We start from the raw sequence: 20,807 nt of genomic DNA, 5'->3' as shown, positions 1-20,807 counted from the left end.
TTAGAGCTGACGGTCCAGCTAGGTCTTATTTTCGGGGAAACACAGTAGCTGTTGTTCTTTCACCAAATTATGTATCAAGCAAGCATCTTATTTCCTGGCTTTTCAAAAAATTCTGGTCAGGTGATATTTATCTAACTTAGACATTAATCTCATGTTTATAATATTTTCCAAGTCTGTTTGCTTCCAAGTTTTTAATTTTTATTTAAACAAATCTGGTCATCAATTCCTTTGTAACTTATTCTAGAACTTTTAAGCCTAGAAAAAAAAATCTTACAGAGATTAAAATATTCCATTTTATTTTTCTTGTTATTTTCTACTTTTTAGGTTTTTTAATTAATCTGGATTCATCCTTGCTGGTTTAAGAAAAGGATCTAAACCATTTTTCTTGCTACTGTTCAGCTGTTCAAGCAATTCCCCTTTCATTTGCATTTTCTTCTTTATTACATATTATTCTTATAAATGATACATTTGTTTACAGGTTAATTATGTTGCACTGATTACTTTTTTTCTAGTACCATATATTTTTAACTATTACAGCTTTCTAATGTTTCAATATCTAGAAAAGCTAGTATCTACTCATTAACTCTTCTTTTTCAGAATTTTCTTTGGAATCAGGATTGGAAAAACCTGATATATTTGTAATATTTAGTTTTCCTATCCAAGAATATCACTATCACCATACTGTAGTAAAATATCAAAGACTTTGTGGTTTTCTTCATGTTATGACATGTATTTCTTTTTAAGAATACTGCATTTCTAGGTTTTTCTTCTTTAGATTATCATTATTGAAGGGGACCTCATATTTTCTTATATTTTCTAAGTGGTGATTGCATATAAATATCAAAAATCAAAAGCATTCTTATATATTTTTTATTAAACCTTTACATTTGACACTCAGGAATTTTTTCACATTCCAATTGACGCATTTGCCTTTTCTAGGACATTATTTTTTAATAAGCCCAATTTTCTGACTATTATACAAACCTGTATCCATCTCCATATTTCTCACTGTTTTTTTCTCTTCTGCGCCTTTGTTTCTCTCGTCGGGCTTCAATTCGCCGCTTTTCTTCTTCTTCATTTTTAGGATCAATTTTTGCTAGGATATCAGAAAAAAAAAAACGTCAAGACTACAGACCATTTTTTCATTCTCCCTTTCCAGTCCCCAATTCATAAAGTACAGACACATAAGGTTTATTTGGTGATAGTCTAAACTGAACTCATCAAAAAAAATCAAAGTTCAAGATTACCCAGTATTTCTGAAACATCATTTGAATAAAATCATAAATTTTGCCATTTTTACTTTTCATCTGTGATATTTGCAACATATTTTTCTTTAAATTTACTAACTTTTTCTTATTTTCATTTTAAGCAATAATATCCATATCACCTAAAGTCATCTTGAATACCACTTTAGGAAACAATGAAGTAACCTGACCCTGCCTGAAAATGGAAATCAAATGAACACTGGAGAGTCCTGGATGCAAAAACTCATATATGTTATAGCAACTTTCCCAAAATTTCTTAAAATGTATAAATTCTAATATAAAAGCAATTCCCTCTCTTTTTAAAAATCATTTTTAATGTAAATAAAGTAATAAAACTCCTGGTACAAAATTTACCATTTTAACCATTTCCAAGTGTACAATTCAGTGGCATTAAGTACATCAAAATGTTATGCAACTACTATCATCTCTACTTAGTTTCAGAACATTTTCATCACCCCAAACCGAAATCCCATGCCCATTAAGCAGTCGTTCCCCACTTACCCTTTCCCCAAGCCCCTGGGAACTACTAATCTGCTTTTTGTCTCTACAGATTTCCCTGTTTTAGATATTTCACCATAAATGGAATCATACAATACGTGACATTTTTTGTCTGGCTACTTTTATTTAATATAATGTTCTCAAGGTTCATCCATATGTTGTACCATGTATCAGTATTTCATTCCTTTTTATGGCTGAATAACATCCCATTGTGTGGATATATCACATTTTCTTTTATCATTCATTTGTTAATAAACACTTGGATCATTTCCAACCTTTTGGCAAATGTGAATAATGCTGCTATGAACATTTATGTACAGCTTTTGTTTAATACTTCTTTTCAATTCTTTGAGGTATATACTCAGGGGTAGAACTGCGGAGTCATATGGTCTACGTTTAATCATATGAAGAACCATCCAACTCTTTCCCACAACAGCTGCACCATTTTACATTCCCAACAGTAATGTGTGAGGGTTCCAATTTCTCCACATCCCAGCTAATACTTGCTATTTTCCTTTATTTTATTATGCCCTTCCAGTTCACACGATGTGAAGTGGTATCTCATTGTGAGAAGGTTCTTTATTATAATACATTTAACTTTAGACAACAACAACAAAACTTATCTGCCCTGAAACTTTTCCTTTTATACATTGTTTCTCCTTTAAGATTACGTTTGGACAAATACCTAACACAAAATCATGAATACTTGGGGATTCATAAACTTAATAGTAAACAAATATTTAAGCAGCACTTGCTATGTATATAGTGGGATGTTTCAAAATTATATAAAATCAGTAACTTAAAATTTAGTATCTAGATTATTTTTCATCATTTTATAAGAGTTTAAATGCATATTCTATTCTTATTAACCATTTTCAATATCCTCATTCAGTTTCCCTAAAACCCTCACTCCATGGAAAATCTACTTGTATATGACTTCAAACTAGCATTCATTTCCCTTCCATATGCTAAAGCTGTGATATATGTTGTATCTCCAGCCAAATAATAGAATATAATTCCTTTCCTACTGCTTTTCAACAAACCATATAGTCTCTACTAAAGGATAGCAAGACCTCTTATTCCTGAATATTCAGCAGATACCTTTCAAAATGCCAATGTCACACTTGACAGTGAAGCCTGAATTGACTATAGAATTTTGGCTTTAGTTTTAACTACACTACACTATTCTCAAGTATTATTAAAAAGAAAAAAACAACGTTAGATAACATATATTTGCTTTAATGGCAAATCAACTTCTGTATCAAACTTTGCAATATTTACTTAACTGTACCTGCAAAATATATCTTTGGACTCTGTCCCAAGAGAATCAACTGAATTGCCTATTCTAGTAATATCTAGATTACACAATTTGGTAAACAACAACCTACCAATTAACACAAGTATAAAAGGTATCCCCACAACACACATTCCACCGACTTAGTATCAGGTGTCCAGAATTCCAGAATATTGTTATTATTTTTTGTTATACAATATAGATATCAATTTGCAAAGCATGGCAGAAAAGTACATTTAAGAACAGTATTTAAATCTTTCCAGCGTTTTATATTCTAATTTCAATTTTTTCAAATATGATATATTAAGATATCTATGTTATAATTAGAAAAAAGTTGTTTTTTAGAAAGTTATAATTACAAAAACAACTTTTTTCTAATTAAAACATTATAGATATCTTAATAACAATACAAAGCAATTTTCTGTTACAATCACATAGAGGTTTAAGTGAAGAGTTTCTAGAGCAACACTTGTCCTAGAAAAATTCCTGGCTGTGCCATTTACCTGTTGTTTGACCTGGGCAGAAGTTATTTATCTTCCCTGTGCTTACTTTCTCAGCTGAAGACAGTTTGATAGGCATACCTATACCTGAGCAGGCTGATGTGAAAATTACATAAATAATTCACATTATACCCTTTTCACACAGAGCCTAATGTGCAGTAAACATTCAGTTAAGTACTAGCTTACTATTATTAATAACTACAATCCCACTTTTATCAAAATGGATACATATATTAATCCTTGAGCGATTTAAATGGAGATAAAATTCAAAAAACAAAACATACTGTCAGTATCTAAAAATATATAATAATACCATTTTGAACTAGGACTTATCTAGGCCTCCTTACTTCTTTTCCTTCTCCCTCTTTTTTAAAATAATTATTTGAAGGTTAGCACCACTTGTTTAGTACTTCCCACATCAAAGGAATACACTCTAATAAATTCATTGTAATGCTCAACAGACCTTATTTTTTAAAGTGTATGCAAAATATTTGAAAAATTTGACCAGAAAACTTGGAATATTCATTCATTACAATTATGTAAACCTTCTCCAATCCCAACTACTAGATTAGGTAATCAAAATTTAATTCTAAAGAAGAGAACAGTTTTTGAACCTTTGGAACATCACCTAACTTGGAAAGACAAAACACTTCTCAGTCATCTAGGCAAAAATAAATATAAATAACAAAAAATAATTCAGTGTACAAGCAAAATATTTGTTGGGTATTATTTTACTATTATCACAGAGAATGCTGAAGAGACATTTCTTTAGCTTTTATTTATGTAGAATCCTGACAACCTAATTTGGTCAAATGTACTTGATTTCATTTAGAGCTACAATACAAAGTTAAAAAACAAAATACAATAAAGTAACAGAGTAATTTGGCTCTGAACTTTTTTTAAAAAAAATCTTGATTGAGATATAATTCACATATCATACAATTCATCCATTTAAAGCATGTAATCAAATGGTTTTTAGTATATTTGCAGACATTAGCAAACACCACCATGATCAATTTTAACAAGTTTTCATCACCTCACAAAGAAACCTGGTACCCTTTAGGTATTACTCCCTACACACCCCACAGCCCAAAGCAATCACTAATCTACTTCTGTCTCTATAAATTTCCATATTCTAGATTTTAATATGAAAAGAATCATAACATATGGACTTCTGTTAACTGGCTTTTTTCACTTAGCATAATCTTTTCAAGGTTCATGCAAGTTGTACCATGTACCAATACTTCATCCCATTTTATGGCTGAGAAATATTTCACTATATGGACATTGCCCATTTGTTTATTCATTTATCCATTTTTGTGTTGTTTCTACCTTTTGGCTACTATGAATAATGCTTCTATAAACATATGTATATAAGTGTTTGTGTGGACGTACATTTTTATTTCCCTTGGACATATAACCAGGAATGGAATTGCTGGATCACATGGTAATTTTTTGAGGAACTACTTGTTTTCCAAAGCAACTGCACCATTTTACATTGCCACCAGCAATGTATGAGGGTTCTGATTTCTCCGCATCCTCACTGAGACTTGTTATTATCTGTCTTTTTCATTCTAGCCATCCAGGTGGATGTGAAGTGGTATCTCATTGTGATTTTGATTTAAATTTCCCTGGTAATTGGTGGGCATGTTTTTCATGTGCTTATTGATTATTTGTATATTTTTGGAAAAATGGTACTCACATGCTTTACTCACTTTTCAATTGGGTTAGTTGTCTTTTTTATTGAGTTATAAAAATTCTTTACACATTTTAGATATAAGTCCCCAACCAGATGTATGATTTGCAAATATTTCCTACCACTCTGTGGGCTGTCTTCACTGTCTTGATGATGTCTTTTGAAGCACAAAAGTTTTTAATTTTCATAAAGTCCAGTTTATGTTTTTCTTTTGTTGCTCGTGCTTTTCGTATCATAACTAAGAATTCCTTACCACATCCAGTCATGAAGATTTAGTCCTATGTTTTCTTCTAAGAGTATCATAGTTTTAGTTTTTACATTTAGGTCTTGCATTTTGGCTTTTGCATGTGGCCATCCAGTTGTCCAGACCATTTGTTGAAGTCTATTCTCTCTCCACTAAATAGTTTCAGCATCCTCGTTAAAAATCAGTGATCACAGATTTATGAGTTTGTTTCTGGACTCTCGATTCGATTATATTGATCTATATTTCTGTTCTTGGGCCAGTACCACGTTGTCTTGATTACTGTCGCTTTGTATTAAGTTTTGAAATGAGTCTTTCTATTTTGTCCTTTTTCAGGACTGCTTTGGGTATTTCAGGTCCCTTGCAATTCTTAATGAATTTTAGAATAAACTTGTTAATCTCTGCAAAGAAGTCAGATGGAACGCTGATAAGGATTTGTGCTGAATGTGTAGATCAGTTTGGGAGTATTACCATCTTAACAAATGTTAAGTCTTCTGACCTATAAACTTCTTTTTATCATTTATTTAGGTCTTCTTTAATTTCTTTCAACAATGTTTTGTAGTTTTCAAAGTATTAGTTCTGCACTTCTTTTGTTCAATTTATTACAGAATATTTTATTTTTATTGTTTTTATTTTTAATGTTTTCAGGTGTATGAAACAACATAACAGACATTTAAACCCCTCATAAAGTGATAACCCACCCCCCAAGTTACTACCCCTCTGACATATTATGTAGCTGTTACAATACCGTTGACTATCTTCTCTATGTTGTACTCCACATCCTGTGACTACATATACCTATATATTTAGTTATAGTTGACATTCAATATTATTCTACTTCAGCTCTTCAGGTGTATAGCGCATACACAGTCTATGACGTGATCGCCCTGATAAGTCCAGTGCCCATCTGGCACCTTACATGATCTTTACAACACTGTTGATTATATTCCCCATACTGTATTAACTATCAATTTGTATTTCTTAATGCCTTCACCTTTTTCACCCTGCCCCCAACCCCATTCCCATCTATCACCCTGATAGATCTAGTACCTATCTGGCACCATACCTAGTTATTACACTATTATTGACTATATTCCTTATGCTGTACCCTACATCCCTATGACTGCTGTGTAACGACCAATTTGTAGTTCTTAATACCTTCCCTTTTCACCCATACTTAACCCCCCACTCACATCTTAAAGAAGTCCCTCTAAGATTTCTTGTAATATTGATTTGGTAGTAAACTCTTTCAGCTTTTTCTTGTCTGGGAAACTCCTTATCTGTACTTCAATTCTAAATGATAGCTTTGCTAGGTAGAGCCATCTTGGTTGTAAGTCATTGCTTTTCATCACTTGAAATATTTCCTGCCACTCCCTTCTTGCCTGCAAAGTTTCTGTTGAGAAATCATCTGACAGTCTTATGGGGGCTCCCTTGTAGGTAACTAACGGCTTTTCTCTTGTTGCTTTTAAGATTCTCTCTTTGTGTTTAACCTTTGACATCTTAATTATGATGTGTCTTGGTGTTGACCTCTTTGGGTTTATCTTATTTGGGACTCTCTGTGCTTTCTGGGCATGTATGTCTATTTTGTTCACCAGGTTAGGGAAGTTTTCTGTCATTATTTCTTCAAGTAGGTTTTTAATTCCTTGCTCTCTCTCTTCTCCTTGATACCCCTATACTGTGAATATTGGTACACTTGATATTGTCCTTAAACTCTCAATTTTTTGGATTCTTTTTTCTTTTTGCTGTTCTGGTTGGGTGTTTTCTGCTACCTTATCTTCTACATCGCTGGTTAGATCCTCTGCTTCATCTAATCTGTTGTTGATTCCCTGTAATATATTCTTCATTTCTATTACTGTATTCTTTATTTCTGACTGGTTCTTTTTTAGTTTCCATCTCCATTTTTATGCTTCCTGTCTCTCTGATGAAGTTCTCCATGAGATCACTGAGCATTCCTATGACCAGTGTTTGGAACTCTGCGTCTGATAGATTGCTTATCTCTATTTCACTTAGTTCTTTATCTGGAGCTTTGTTCTGTTCTTTCATTTGAGACATGTTTCTTTGTCTCACCATTTTGGCTGCCTCCCTGTGTTTGTTTCTATGTATTAGGTAGGGCTTCTATGTCTTCTGGTCTTAATAGAGTGGCCTTATGTTATAGATGTGCTGTGGGGTTCACTGGCACAGTCTTTCTGATCACCTGAGCCATGCGCTCCAGGTGTGTCCCTTGTGTGGGTTGTGTTGCCCTCCTCTTGTAGTTGAGCCTTGGTTGATAATTGCACGTCAATGTGAGGGACTGACGCTTGGGCTCACTGGTTGTGAGGACTGGCCTTCACTATAGTGGAAGGGTTGCTGTGCAGGGGCTGATCCTATAAAGCAGGATCTGCCTCAGCAGGACTCTGATGTCTGTCCAATCCACCCCTTGGGTGTGTCGTACTTGGAAACGGCTGGGTGATGCTCCAGCTGTTTTGAAGCTGGCTACTGGGGACGCCAGCCCTAGGACCAGCTTGAAGGGGATCCACGGTAGGTCTACTTCAGCCACAGCCTGTGCCCCACCCGAGGCCACCCAGCGGAAGCCAGAAAGAAATCCGCAGATGGCTGCCTCTCGTGCTGTGCTTAGAAGAGCCTTTGAGAGACCAAGCTGGGAACCAAGGCTGACTGTCACTAGTGCTGGCTTAGGACTGCTCAGCCAGAGGTACAGGACAAGCTCAAGCCAGATGCTGCTTGTCTAGGTTCCACGAACCTTTGAGAGACCCTAGGAAAGTGCAGCTTGAGCCAAGGTAGGCAATCTACACAAAAAAGCCACTGAAAGCAGCCTGGGTGTGCCTGAAAGTAGGGCAGGGCCAGGTCTCAAATCGCCAGGGCAGGGCGACCAAACAGTGAAAACTCAGAAATGGCGGCCGCCTGTGTAAGTGCACCAGGAAGGGAGAGGCCTCAACAAAGAAATAATGGACTCTGCCAGTTCCTCCATCCAGGAGAAAGCTGCCTCTCCAGCCCCGGTCCCAAGCCAGACAACTCAATTCCTGCCACCTTTCCAGCTCAGAGCGAGTGATTCCGTTGGTGGGTAAGTCCACGCACAGTCCCTTTAAGAGGAGCACCTGTGAGTGCAGCAGCACTATCTCACTCCGTCACAATCTACGCTGTTTTTCACAACCAAAAATTATGGGAACTTCTCTCCCTGGCACTGGAACACTGGGCTGGAGTGGGTCTGGGATCTCTCACTCCTTCAGGGGATAGGGGTACCCCCCACAGCTGAAATAGCCCTCCCAATCTTTAATGGTTACACATGGGTGTGGGACCAGCCCATTCCACGTCTCTGACCTTCCTACCAGTTTGGAGATAGTTTCTTCTGCATGTCCTTAGTTGAAATGCTTCAATTCAGCTTGATTTTAGACGATTCTCAATAATGGTTGTTTTGTAGATTAGTTGTAATTTTGAAGTGGTTGTGAGAAAAGGTAAACACAGTGTTTAACTACTGTGCCATCTTGGTTGTCCTAACAGAATATTTTATTCTCCATGATGCTCACATGAATGAAATTGTTTTCTTAATTTCATTTTCAAATTAGTTCTCTCTCCATTTTTTAACAATGTACAAATGGAAATATGATTATGTCTAAGAGTCACCTTGTCTAGAAGATTAAAAGCAGATTAATTTTCTAGAAGAAATACAGCTTTTCCTAGTACGAAGATCCACAAAACATTTCTTCCGTTTTTCCTTATAAAGGGGATTCTATGTAATACGACATAACATTTCCTCAACAATACCTCCAACAATAAATATAACACTCAAAAAAGAAATTTGATTCAAAAATCATGTGTGAGGCCAATTTAAAAAATACAGATGTTCTGGCTCTGCCCTAAATCAGGATTTTGGGAAGAGGGGTAGACCAGGACATGTGAATTTAAAAAGTAACTTTGGGTAATTTTGATGTTCGTGACTGACTAATAACTACATTTAGGGGATTCACTAGCCTAATTGCTACAATTATAATTATTATGTCGTTTGACTATATAAACATGAAAAAATTATCTAAAAGCACTGAATTTTTAAAAAATTCAAAGTATCCTGAATGATAGCAATTATGGTTTCTTACTTACTAGGTGATTTGCTGAGAATCATCTTCTCCACAGGTTTTGCTAGCTTGGGTTTCTTGATAAAGGTTCCACCAGGCTTATTAAATGGTTGCATCATTTTTCTCTTTATTCCTCTTGCAGCAGCAACTGTCACATTGGTGGATTTGTTTTGATAGTCAACAACAATTCCGGGTCTATGAATGCTTCCAAAATCACTCATATGCTGAAAATTTGTGAAATCAAGAAATATTAGCATAATATTCAAAGATAATGAATTCATACACGATTTACATGTTATCTACCTAATAATTTTCACCTGAAAACTCCCCGGAATGTAACTAAGTTTTACATGTCCACTCTGAATAAACACATTGAAAAACTTTGTAAATTATTACATGAACTCAATTCCAGTGAATTCGTATTTTTATTTCCAGTAGAACAAATGTGGATATTTCCTATTTTTTATTTTTACAATGCAAAGTTCTTGAGATCATAAACAACATAGGCGCCTGTCAAAATATTACCACTTGTACAACTCTCTGACAACTCCTCTTCAGAGTTCCTAATTGATGTTTTCCCATGAAAAGACCTTAAAAGAAATCTTTACTAAAGCCTGGCTTAAAACTAACAAACACAAAGAAGACCATATTTGAAGTTTGAAGTAAAAAAGATCCAGAAATCATTTAGGATTTCTCCCTGTTGGAAAAGGGAATGAGAAGGCGAGATGGAACATTAGCATGAAATAGGAGAGTTAAAGCATAACCATGCATCAACTTCCAAGACACACTTCAGATAAAGAATTGCATCTGACGTTCCATTCACATTCTTACCTAGAGAAACATATGCTGACCCAAAGACTGAGATGCAAAACTCTAAAGATGAAGAGTCATGTAACCAAACGACTCTTTGTGTCCCTTCTTCTTCTCTTGTCATTAACAAAATCCACTACACCAAGATGCCACATGTCCATAGAAATTTGTTCTGCTAACCTTACTTTTAGAAGATAAAGATTGAGGAGTAATCTGAAGAGAAGGATCCAATGGGAATTGTACAAGTGAAGATTAAAAAAGAAAGTCCTATTGATTCATCTACTTCATTAACAGGAGGAAAGAAAGAAAAGTCCATTCAGACTAGAATGGTGAATACAAAGTAAAGGAATACCTGTGTTTCTATTATGGAAACAAATTAATATTTGAAATCTTATTAAGAAAAAAAGTCATTTACCCATAAAGTAATATACAACATGGAAAATGTTAAGTATTTTCCAAATTTTCAAACTGGAATAGATTTTCAATTTCAAAACCCAAAGCCTATTACCCCAACTATTTTCAATCAACCTACAATCATAAGTATGGTGGAACAGCCACATACCAGTTGCTCACACTTGTATATTATGCTTAGAATACCTATCTAACCTACTAGATTTGAATAAATTAGTGTTTCCAGGTAATTTATATAATCACATCAGAAAAATCTTCATTAATATCCATTAAAGGTGCAATGCATTTTACATAAGTAAAGAGTTAGCTGTTATAAATGCAAAATTCCTATACAAGTATTACAAACTACACTGATGTACCAAAAGCTAATGAATAGTCAGAAATGTGAACTCTACGAAATTTTTTTATCGGAACTACTTTCCTCTGCAAAGAGAATATTAAGAGCAACTGACTCAAAAAAAGAAAAAACATTTCTTACATATAGCAAAAATACAGTAATCTTTATATGATCAAACTACATAATAACCCCACAATCTACATACACTTACTAGATAAAATTTCATGTTAGTCAAGTTACCTAAGAACATAGGCATTATCTTTACACTACATATCCTGAAATTAAACACCTGAAGACTAGTGTATCTATTCATTTAAGCAATTTACAAAATATTACTTCCTAGGAAGGAGCCATACACATGTACAGGTGGGAAATTATCTCTCAATAATAAAACTACTGACACAGGGAAAACAGAACACCCAGTAATAGGACATATTGTAAGAGAGTGAGTTAGCAAAATTATACTGACCACAAATCATTTTACAACCTATTATACATATCAACTTCTTCACCATGTAAACATGGCTAAGCTACCCTCATCTATCACCAACTTTCAGTCTCCTGTGTTTAATGAGAGATATGGAGCTAGTTTAGCAGCAAAGTATAAACATTTTATCATACATTGCACCTTTAACCTACTCAAAAACTCCAAAAGGGTTCAGTTACCTTTTACAATAATCCAAGAACTGTCCCACCAGCAAAATTGCTAGTGTTTACAAGGAAAAATGCAACTCCTTTTAACCCCTTTTAGACCAAACCTAACATCCTCACCTTTTTAATAAAGGGAGATTTGGCAAAACTTTACGAACAATCATCTCAAACTGCCACTTATTTTCTGAGGTGCTGGAAAAACTTTTACAGGCAACCTAAAAATTATGCTTATGACTCAGCTTTTGCTTCAAAATACACTGGGATGAACAGTGTTTACTCTAGTTGAAAACCATGGTCTTGAAAGGGTTTAAAAGAGTGACTAGTGAAAAGAATCTGAAAAGATTCTGTTGTACTTACTCCTCGGCCTCGGCCTCTGCCTGTTGATGGTCCTCCAAAAGCATCATAGTTTCTGCTTCCAAACGTACTTTCAGGATAAGCAGGCGTTCCTCTCCCCCGAGAGCCTACAGGAGCAGGCTTCATATGGGGTGAAGAAAAACTGCTGTAGGAAGAGTAATTCTCTCTTCCTCTGTCCTCCATAAACCCAGGCCTCAATTTTGAACGGGAGTAAGGTGCTTCCCAGCTAGACCCGCCCTGGTTTCTACCTCCGAAAGAGTCAAGGCTATTCCGGTAGGAGCTCTCAAATCGACCACCATAACTACCTCCGAAGCGGCTTTGTTCGGGTTCATTAAAACCATAGCCAGATCTGTACAGATCTCGCCCACCCAGAGAAGACCTGGAGTCGTAAGACTCATAAGGTCCAAACCTGGAAAAGTTGCACAATGAGGGAAAAAACAAAAGTAAGCTTACTAATGTTAGACAATTCAAAAGACAAATTATCAGATGACATTTATCAACTAAAATTCATTTATACCATACTGGTTTGCACAGTTCTACTTTTGTTCACGCTTGATTAGGGCTGGGCAGTTTAACATGAGACCAGATAGAAAGCTATCTGAGTCAGTTTTTTAATATGATTTGAGTTAAGTAAAGCTTAGCTTAAAAATCTGCTTTTTAGCAGCTTTTCTATTTTATTAAAAATAAGATTTGTCTGTCATTATTTAAGCCCAGCCCTAGTCTTGGAAAAAGTCATTTGCTAAAATTCACAAACTACTCAAACTTTCTTTGAATCCATCCCTAATATTGGAAAATACAAAATATACACAGTATTTTGGCTTTCAATAGGACACAAATTGAAGACTATACAGAGGTAGGCCACTTGTGACACAGAAGAGATCCTTTTGCACCCCCAATAATCTATATCACAAAACTGCTTCATTATGTCTGCAGTAGTCAAAATTTGGAGAATTATCTCTGGTTATAAAATTTTACAATCTGCCAAACTTTGGCTAAGGTCAATCAATAATCAATCCTCAGTCACTTTCACTTATAGACTAGTAAATCTAACAAATCTAGATGGCTAAGCACATAAAATAGAACATAAAAGTAAAGGACCACCAACATATACCCTCTGCATATGAATTTTCAAGGCAGATGAGGAAGAATATATTTTATAACGTCTTCAATTCTTTGAAAAATTATTTCCTGGCAGGAAATTATAAAACTACTCTAAAAAGGGGAGCACACAGTCTCCTCAAGGTTTTAATAGAGTCAACAGGAAAACAAATCATCTTCTCACAAATCCAAAGTATGGATTATAAAAGTTGCCTCATACCTTACAACACAGTTTTATAAAGATCCACAATTACACATGAGATAAACGATAAACATCTACATAATTTATGCACATTATATTTACAATGTAACAGGGCAATAACTGATATATTAAAACATTGAGATGTGTTACATTACTTCAATTATTTACAGATCACTAAATAGAAGGTACTATTTACTTCTGAATCCTAGTAACCATACAAAAATGATTCCTCTTTCCAACTACATTTTTCAAAATATCTATCACATTAGCAAAATTATTTTAACTGTTCATTTTCTTGATTTTTCTCTACTATAAACCATAGTGGCACACTTGAAGCAGAAAGAAGGAAAGTAAGCATCATTCAATCCATCCTTAAGGAATCCGGATCCTTCAATTTATGAAGAAGGACGAATTTAAAATGTTTCCTAACTAGTTTTGCTTCTATTTAGTAGGAATCCTTGTATCTCAAAAAGCAGATCCCCCAACCCCTTTGCCTGAAATATGGTCAACCCTACAGCCTGTAGAAGTTCAACTAGGTTTAAGCTTTCCACAGTATCAACAGCAAATATAAATACATTCTAAACTCTAGTGCATTAAAATAAGCAAAAAGTATAGTATTCATGGCTTTAATACAATGTTCCTATCTAGAACACAAGTGTTTTTGATGTAAGTAGTACCTGCCAACAAATAACCTAGACATGATTTAAAAAACATTTTTATTATTACAATATGCTTTTGCAACCTACTTTAAAACTAAAATTAAAAAAATAACTATCTTAAATGTTTCTTAGAGACAATGTGGCTAGGCTGGTTCAGTTAAACCTATTCTAGTCAAAGACTGCTTTGCTGCTTTATACAGCACCACACATTAGGAAAGATTTTTTTAAAAATCATTAAGAAAAAGCTTCACAAATATTTCCAATAACATTTTTATATCATTTGTTTGGGACATTCTGATAGACAAGGAGTTAAAAGTAAAAGAAGGAAAAGAAATATTCACTGCTAAAGACATAAAATCTTACTCTCTATATTGAAATGATGTTATCTGAGGTTTTCCTAAAATAATGTCTGCCAGTGATTCTGAGATAGTTTTTATAACCATTAGTAAACTAACACCTTTAAACATTTAAGGTGATTATTCAACACCAAATAGTAAGTTCAAGTATCATAACATGCCAAAGGAATACTTAAATTAAAATATCCAGAATCTTATAGTCTTCTAATTATTCGGCCAAGTGATTAAGCAATTTACCTGCTACCCCCACCACCACCACTGTGATTGTCCATGCCATATGACTGGTTTAGGTAGGAGTCCATGGATCTTTGACCCCCATAGGATCCATGGCCATAGTCACGGTCCATCCCTATAAAGAGTTTAAAAAGAAAAAAATTAAGTGACTCTCACCTTTACTGGCACTCAAAAGAAGAATTTTTAGATAAATATCCTTGAAAGCCAGACCTCCATAAGATCCAGGGCCATAATCACGATCCATTCCTAAAAGAGAGTCATAACAAAAGGTCAGTAAAATACACCATTCTCTTCAGGAATCTTTGCATAAAACACCAGATATTCACATCAATCACCTGAAATAATAATTCACCATTAACATTTAAGCTAAAGTCACACGAGACATTCAAGGAAAACACACAGATGATAATCTGAAAAATCAGATTTGCTATAGAAACCTAATGTTTCAAAGAAAAACTTTAGCAACTAAAAAGTTCTATATTAGAATTATTTTCAATATAACTAATATTTACTTAACTAGGGTACACTTACTATAAGGCCTGGTGTTAGATACTATAGAGTACATAAGTAATAATAAATAATTACTATTCTCAAGAAAAATCAGCATTTAATTATGTCAAAAGGGAAAATTTTTGTTACAAGTATAGTTCACTGCATCTGTTCTCAAAATGTCTAAAAAAACCAGAAGCAGCCACAATTTCAAATAACTGAATTTTAATTACTTCATACAGTAATTGAAATAGTTATTTTTAAAAAGTAAAAATCACAGAGTGGGGCCAATCTGTTGTACTGTGTCTATAAATAATGACTCAACAAATATTTAAATTCTCAAATACTTTGAATAAAGGGAATGAATGTGAATTCTAGCAATGCAAACACTAAAAAATTCTAATACAATAGGAGTCCTAAGTATATTTTAGCGCACTGCAAGTCCAGCTCTATCCTAACCTCTGACATGAAAAATAAATATGAGGTAATAAAATGAATTTACTATGATTGTAAGAATGAAAAAAATTTTAAACCATTTAGAATGTATTTTCTATAAAGCCCTTTAAAAGTCTTCATTACCACCCACTCCCAAATTTTACGCACTAATAAATACAATCGTATACACAGAGAAAATACCTTAATTTATATTTTTAAAAACATTAAATAAATTTTAATTACATCTAAATATTTCTGTGTCTAACAACAACAATGACAATAGCAACTTTACAAAACCACTGCATGGTATCTTGGAACTTTAAACCTGGAAGTGACCTAAATGATCAAATTCAATCTTTTTGTTGTATATATCAGAACTAAAATCCAAAGAGATAAAATGATTTTCCCAAAGTCCCATTAGTATCTACCTCTTTATCTACATGTTGTTGCTTCTACATGAAATACTCTCCTCTACCACCCCAAATACCTACCGTTTCCCCAAAAATAAGACCTAGCCGGACAATCAGTTCTAATGCGTCTTTTGGAACAAAAATTAATATAAGACCCGGTCTTACTTTACTATAAGACCGGGTCTTATATTATAGAAAAATAAGACCGGGTCTTATAGGAAAAGAGACGAGTCTTATATTAATTTTTGCTCCAAAAGACGCATTAGAGCTGACTGTCCGGCCAGGTCTTATTTTCGGGGAAATATGGTACTTATTGAAATCTTCTAATCTTTTACAGTCCATTTCAAATACTAATCCTTTCAAGAACACTTTTTATTGATATTGTCTCAGCTGATTATCATCTTTCTTCTTAATATCTATCGAAGTCTGTACCTCTTACCAGGTGCTTATGATACTCTCTGCCTTATAATCTGCTATTTGTGGCCCTATCTTAAATGTACACTATTCTTGTGGTCAGGTCTGACTTTTTCATATACCCTTGAGCAGCAGTTCTCAAGCAATAGTCTGTTGACCACTGGAAGTTGCCAAGACTCTTTCACAGGGTCCACAAGGTCAAACTATTTTCATAAATAACACTAAGACGTTATTACCCTTCTGTAGTATTGACATTTGCACTGAAGATGCAAAAGCACTGGTGGGTAAAACTGCTGGTGTTATAGCACAAATCAAGGCAGTGGCAACCAGACTGTACTAGCAGTCGTATTCAACACTGAACACTTGTAGTAAAAAATAGTAAAATAAAAATGCCACCTTCACTTAAGAATGTATTTGATGAAGCAGTAAAAATAATTAATTTTATTAAATCACGACCTTTGAGTACATTTTCTTTCAGACATTTGTGTAGTGAAATGGGAAGCAGACAAAAAGCAATTTTGCTGCATATCAAAGTATAGTCGTCTCCAGGAAAAGCCATTGTGTAAATGTTTGGTGTGTGAACTGAATTAGCCACTTTTTACAAGGAATACTATTTTTACTAGAAAGAAAGACTGGCATTAAAAAACTATGGCTTTCAGACTAGGGCATTTGGCAGACATTTTCTTACAAACGAACAAAGTAAAACTGTCACTTCAAGGAAAATAAGTGAAAGTACTTGTTGGCAATGATGAAATTCAAGCTTTCGCACAAAAAATTAAAATTTTATAAAACTTGTATCTACCACCTTGAGTTTGACAGCTTTTCAATACTTAAAGGTTTTTCTGATAAAATTGATAGCAGTATTAATGAATAATTTTTTAAATATTGTACAATAAAGTTTGTCAGTATGCATTTGGAAAATCTGAATAACTCAGTAAACCAATATTTTCCGAATAACTAATGCCTGATATTACAGAATCCTACATGGTAAAACTATCCATTAAAAGCACAAGATATACCAATGGATTTCAATATGACAGAGTACAAAAAGTTTACCAATATACAAAACGTATTGACATATTTTACATTTTTTTTTATACTAAGACATCAAATTGGGTGTGTAATTTACATTTACAGCACAATTCAGCCTATCCACATTGCAAGGGCTCAATAGTCACATATGGCTAATAGCTACCATATTAGACAACACAATTCTAGACTAATGAAATAGTCAATTATGAGGTGTGATCAAACAATACAGTGAATGTTTAAATAAAAAAAATTTATTACAGTAGAAGATACATTGCCATTAATCTCCCTCAAAATATTCCCCCTCAATTCAAACACACTGATCCCAACCTTCTTGTCACTTTCTGAAGCAGTTCTGGAAGTCCTCTTTCCCGAGTGTCTTTAGTTGTGCTGTCGTGGCTGCCTCAATGTCCTGAATCATTTTGACTTTGGGAAAGAGCCAGAAGTCGCATGGGCCAGATCCAATGAATAAGGTGGATGAGGACACTCCATAATGTTTTTATCTGACAGAAATTTCTGTATACCAGAAGTGATGTGTGACTTGGAGCACTGTCATGATGGATGACTTACGGCACACTTTAAAACTCACCTTCTCTCAACTGTAGCTCACACCCAACTGACTGACTGCACCGTACAAGCTGAAACTTGTCACATACTGTTACTAAGGTTCGACACGCCACTTCCCATATTGAAGATCCCTGCCTTTCCACTGGATGGCACTGAGCAGCAGCAGTCTTCACCGTATTTTGTGATCACAACCCAAAGGCTCCGTATCACACATCGCTTCTGGTACAACACTTTCTGTCAAATAAAAATATTATGGTATGTTCTCATCCACCTTATTCACCAGATCTGGCACTGTGAGACTTCTGGCTCTTCCCCAAAGGCAAAATGACCATGAAAGGTAAATGATTTTAACTAATTCAGGACGTCCAGGCAGCCACAACAGCACAACTAAAGACACTCATGACATAGGACTTCCAGAACTGTTTCAGAAAGTGGCAAGAGCTATGGGATAAGTGTTCAAAGCAAGGGGGAATATTTTGAGAGGGATTAATGGCAATGTGTTTTTTACTGTAGTAACTTTTTTTATTTAAACATTCACTTGTATTTTTTTATCACACCTCGTATTTTTCTTTAGAGTTAAGTATTCAGTATAATTTATGCTCATATCTCTCATACAGAGGACAATTATAAGATTAAAATTAAGTTTTCAAAATAAAAATCTTTCCTCTAAGGCCTTATATTTAAAATAATCTTAGAGTTAGGTTCATAGGTTCCGTCAGGTACACAAATCAAAAAAACTTTTATTTTGTTATTTCTGCTAGTTTCTATTTTGAGTTAACAGAGGCGGCCTTTAAATACTAAATCCTTTAATTTTTTAATTGTTTTTTTATTTCATAAGGAGTTATAAATTACTATTTATTGAATACTCACTTTGTACCAGGTACTGTGGAGTACTCAAAAGTTAACAGAGCTACACTTACATAGCAATGATTTGGTTTATTGTTCATAATACTGTTACTATTCAGTTAATTAAAAAGAAAAAGAGGCAATGTCTTTATATTGTATATAATCAGTGTGACTGTAGGGCTAAAGAGTCTGTAAGATGATTGTTTTTATATAAAAATATTCTTCCAGGTTATCAAATGAATTTAAAAATAACTTTAAAAATAAAACTAAGAATATCACATTATGTCTTTAGTATTAATATTAAATGAGAAACCAATTGACTCAAAAATAAATCTGACCTAATATTTAAATCAAATCTGTTCACTTCGATCTCTCTGTCTTATAAACTATAAACTCAAAAAATGTTCAAATTCATTTACAATTAAACCACAAAGAAGTAGCTGTAAAGTAGCAGGAAAAAAACAACTGACTTATGATGAAAATAACTAATAAGTTGTGTGATACTAAGTCTTGAATGAGACTACCTGTCACCACCTCCATACTACTAGCATCCTGGAGCAGGCCGCCAGCATCTCTCACCCAGATTATTGCAACAGCCACTTAACTGGTTTTTCTGCTTCCACTTTTGCCCCCCTAGTGTTTATTCTGAGGAAAACAGCCAGAATTATGGTAAAATGTCAGTTGTTCAAAACATGTTCAATGCTCAGTACTTTCCAACGTTTTCCCATCTTATTCCAAATAAAGCCAAATCCTTAAAATAATCTACAACGCCCTATACCCGTGGTTCTTAACCAGGAGCAATTTTGCCCTCTAGGGTACATCTGGCAGCATCTAAGAACATTTTTGGTTGTCACAAGTGAAGGGCAGGTGCTACTCCAATCTAGCACTTAGAGGCTAAGGATGCTACTAATTATACCCTATAAGGCACAAGACATCACCCCACACAAAGCATTACCAAGTCCAAAATGTCAGTAATGCTGGAGTTGAGAAACCCTGCCCTATATGACGCGCCCTATCACCTCTTAACTTCATCCACTATCCCCCTTGTTTACTCCACTGACTCCAGCTATACTAGGCCTCTTGTTGTTTCTAGAATACAACATACATACATCATTTTTGCACTTGCTGCTCCCTCTGCCTGGAATGCTCTCCCCCTGTATCTGCACTGCTCACTCCCTCCTCTTTCATGTCTTCACTTTCTACTGCTTCATAGATATAAGCAAATTGTCTTTGATTTTCAATGCCTTCTGGCTACACCTCACCACTCTAACCTTGTCTTAAGGCTGCTAGTCAAAAATCATCTGCTTTCGTCAAGCCAGTCTTCTTAAGTCTCTCTGACGGACAATTCATTCTGCCCTACCTTTGTTCCTGCTTCCTCTCTATCTGAAATGCTCTCTGCTTTTACTGTGTGTCTGCTGATACAAGAGATATGTATTATGAAGCAAGAAGGAAACATAGACACACTGGAAATACAACTTTCTTCCAAGAAATGTTTTGGAGGAAATCTGTATCATGGTTTCCAATGCCTTCTACTTCATTTTAGTCACTGGAAAATATAATGCTCATGATTAATTGTATTGTTGGCTTCACTTAATAACTACACAACTTTTATTTCCTCAAGTCTATAGCACTGTTCCTCTAGATAGCCTCATGACTTGCATCCTCACCTCCCTTAAATCTATACTCAAATGTCACCCGCTCAGCGAGTCTTTTACCAGCTACTCTTTAAAATTCTCTCACCCCCCCCCACACACGGCACTCTCCCCTGCATTATTTTCCTCCCTAGCAACTACCACCTTATATACAATATATGTTCCTTCTTTACCTTGTTTATTGTCTATTTCACCCCACTAGACTGTAAGCTCCACAAGGGCAGGAATATCTGTCCATTTTGTCACTGCTATGTTGCCAGCTCCTAGAACAATATCTGACACAAACCAGTCA

The 20,807-nt window shown here is 34.7% G+C and overlaps 1 protein-coding gene across 1 annotated transcript in view; it reads right to left on the bottom strand.

The window, feature by feature from the left end:
* ZNF326 (zinc finger protein 326) overlaps positions 1-20,807 on the bottom strand; it is a 38,891-nt gene that overhangs the window by 13,498 nt on the left and 4,586 nt on the right. Inside the window, 5 exon segments of the mRNA XM_033114501.1 lie at positions 985-1,096; positions 9,587-9,785; positions 12,128-12,533; positions 14,677-14,788; positions 14,884-14,919. Of these exon segments, the coding sequence (XP_032970392.1) occupies positions 985-1,096; positions 9,587-9,785; positions 12,128-12,533; positions 14,677-14,788; positions 14,884-14,919 (865 nt within the window).

The sequence above is a fragment of the Rhinolophus ferrumequinum genome, chromosome 9, assembly GCF_004115265.2.
Source record: "Rhinolophus ferrumequinum isolate MPI-CBG mRhiFer1 chromosome 9, mRhiFer1_v1.p, whole genome shotgun sequence".
NCBI classification, from domain to species: Eukaryota; Metazoa; Chordata; class Mammalia; order Chiroptera; family Rhinolophidae; genus Rhinolophus; species Rhinolophus ferrumequinum.
This window is presented reverse-complemented; position numbering and strand designations above follow the sequence as displayed.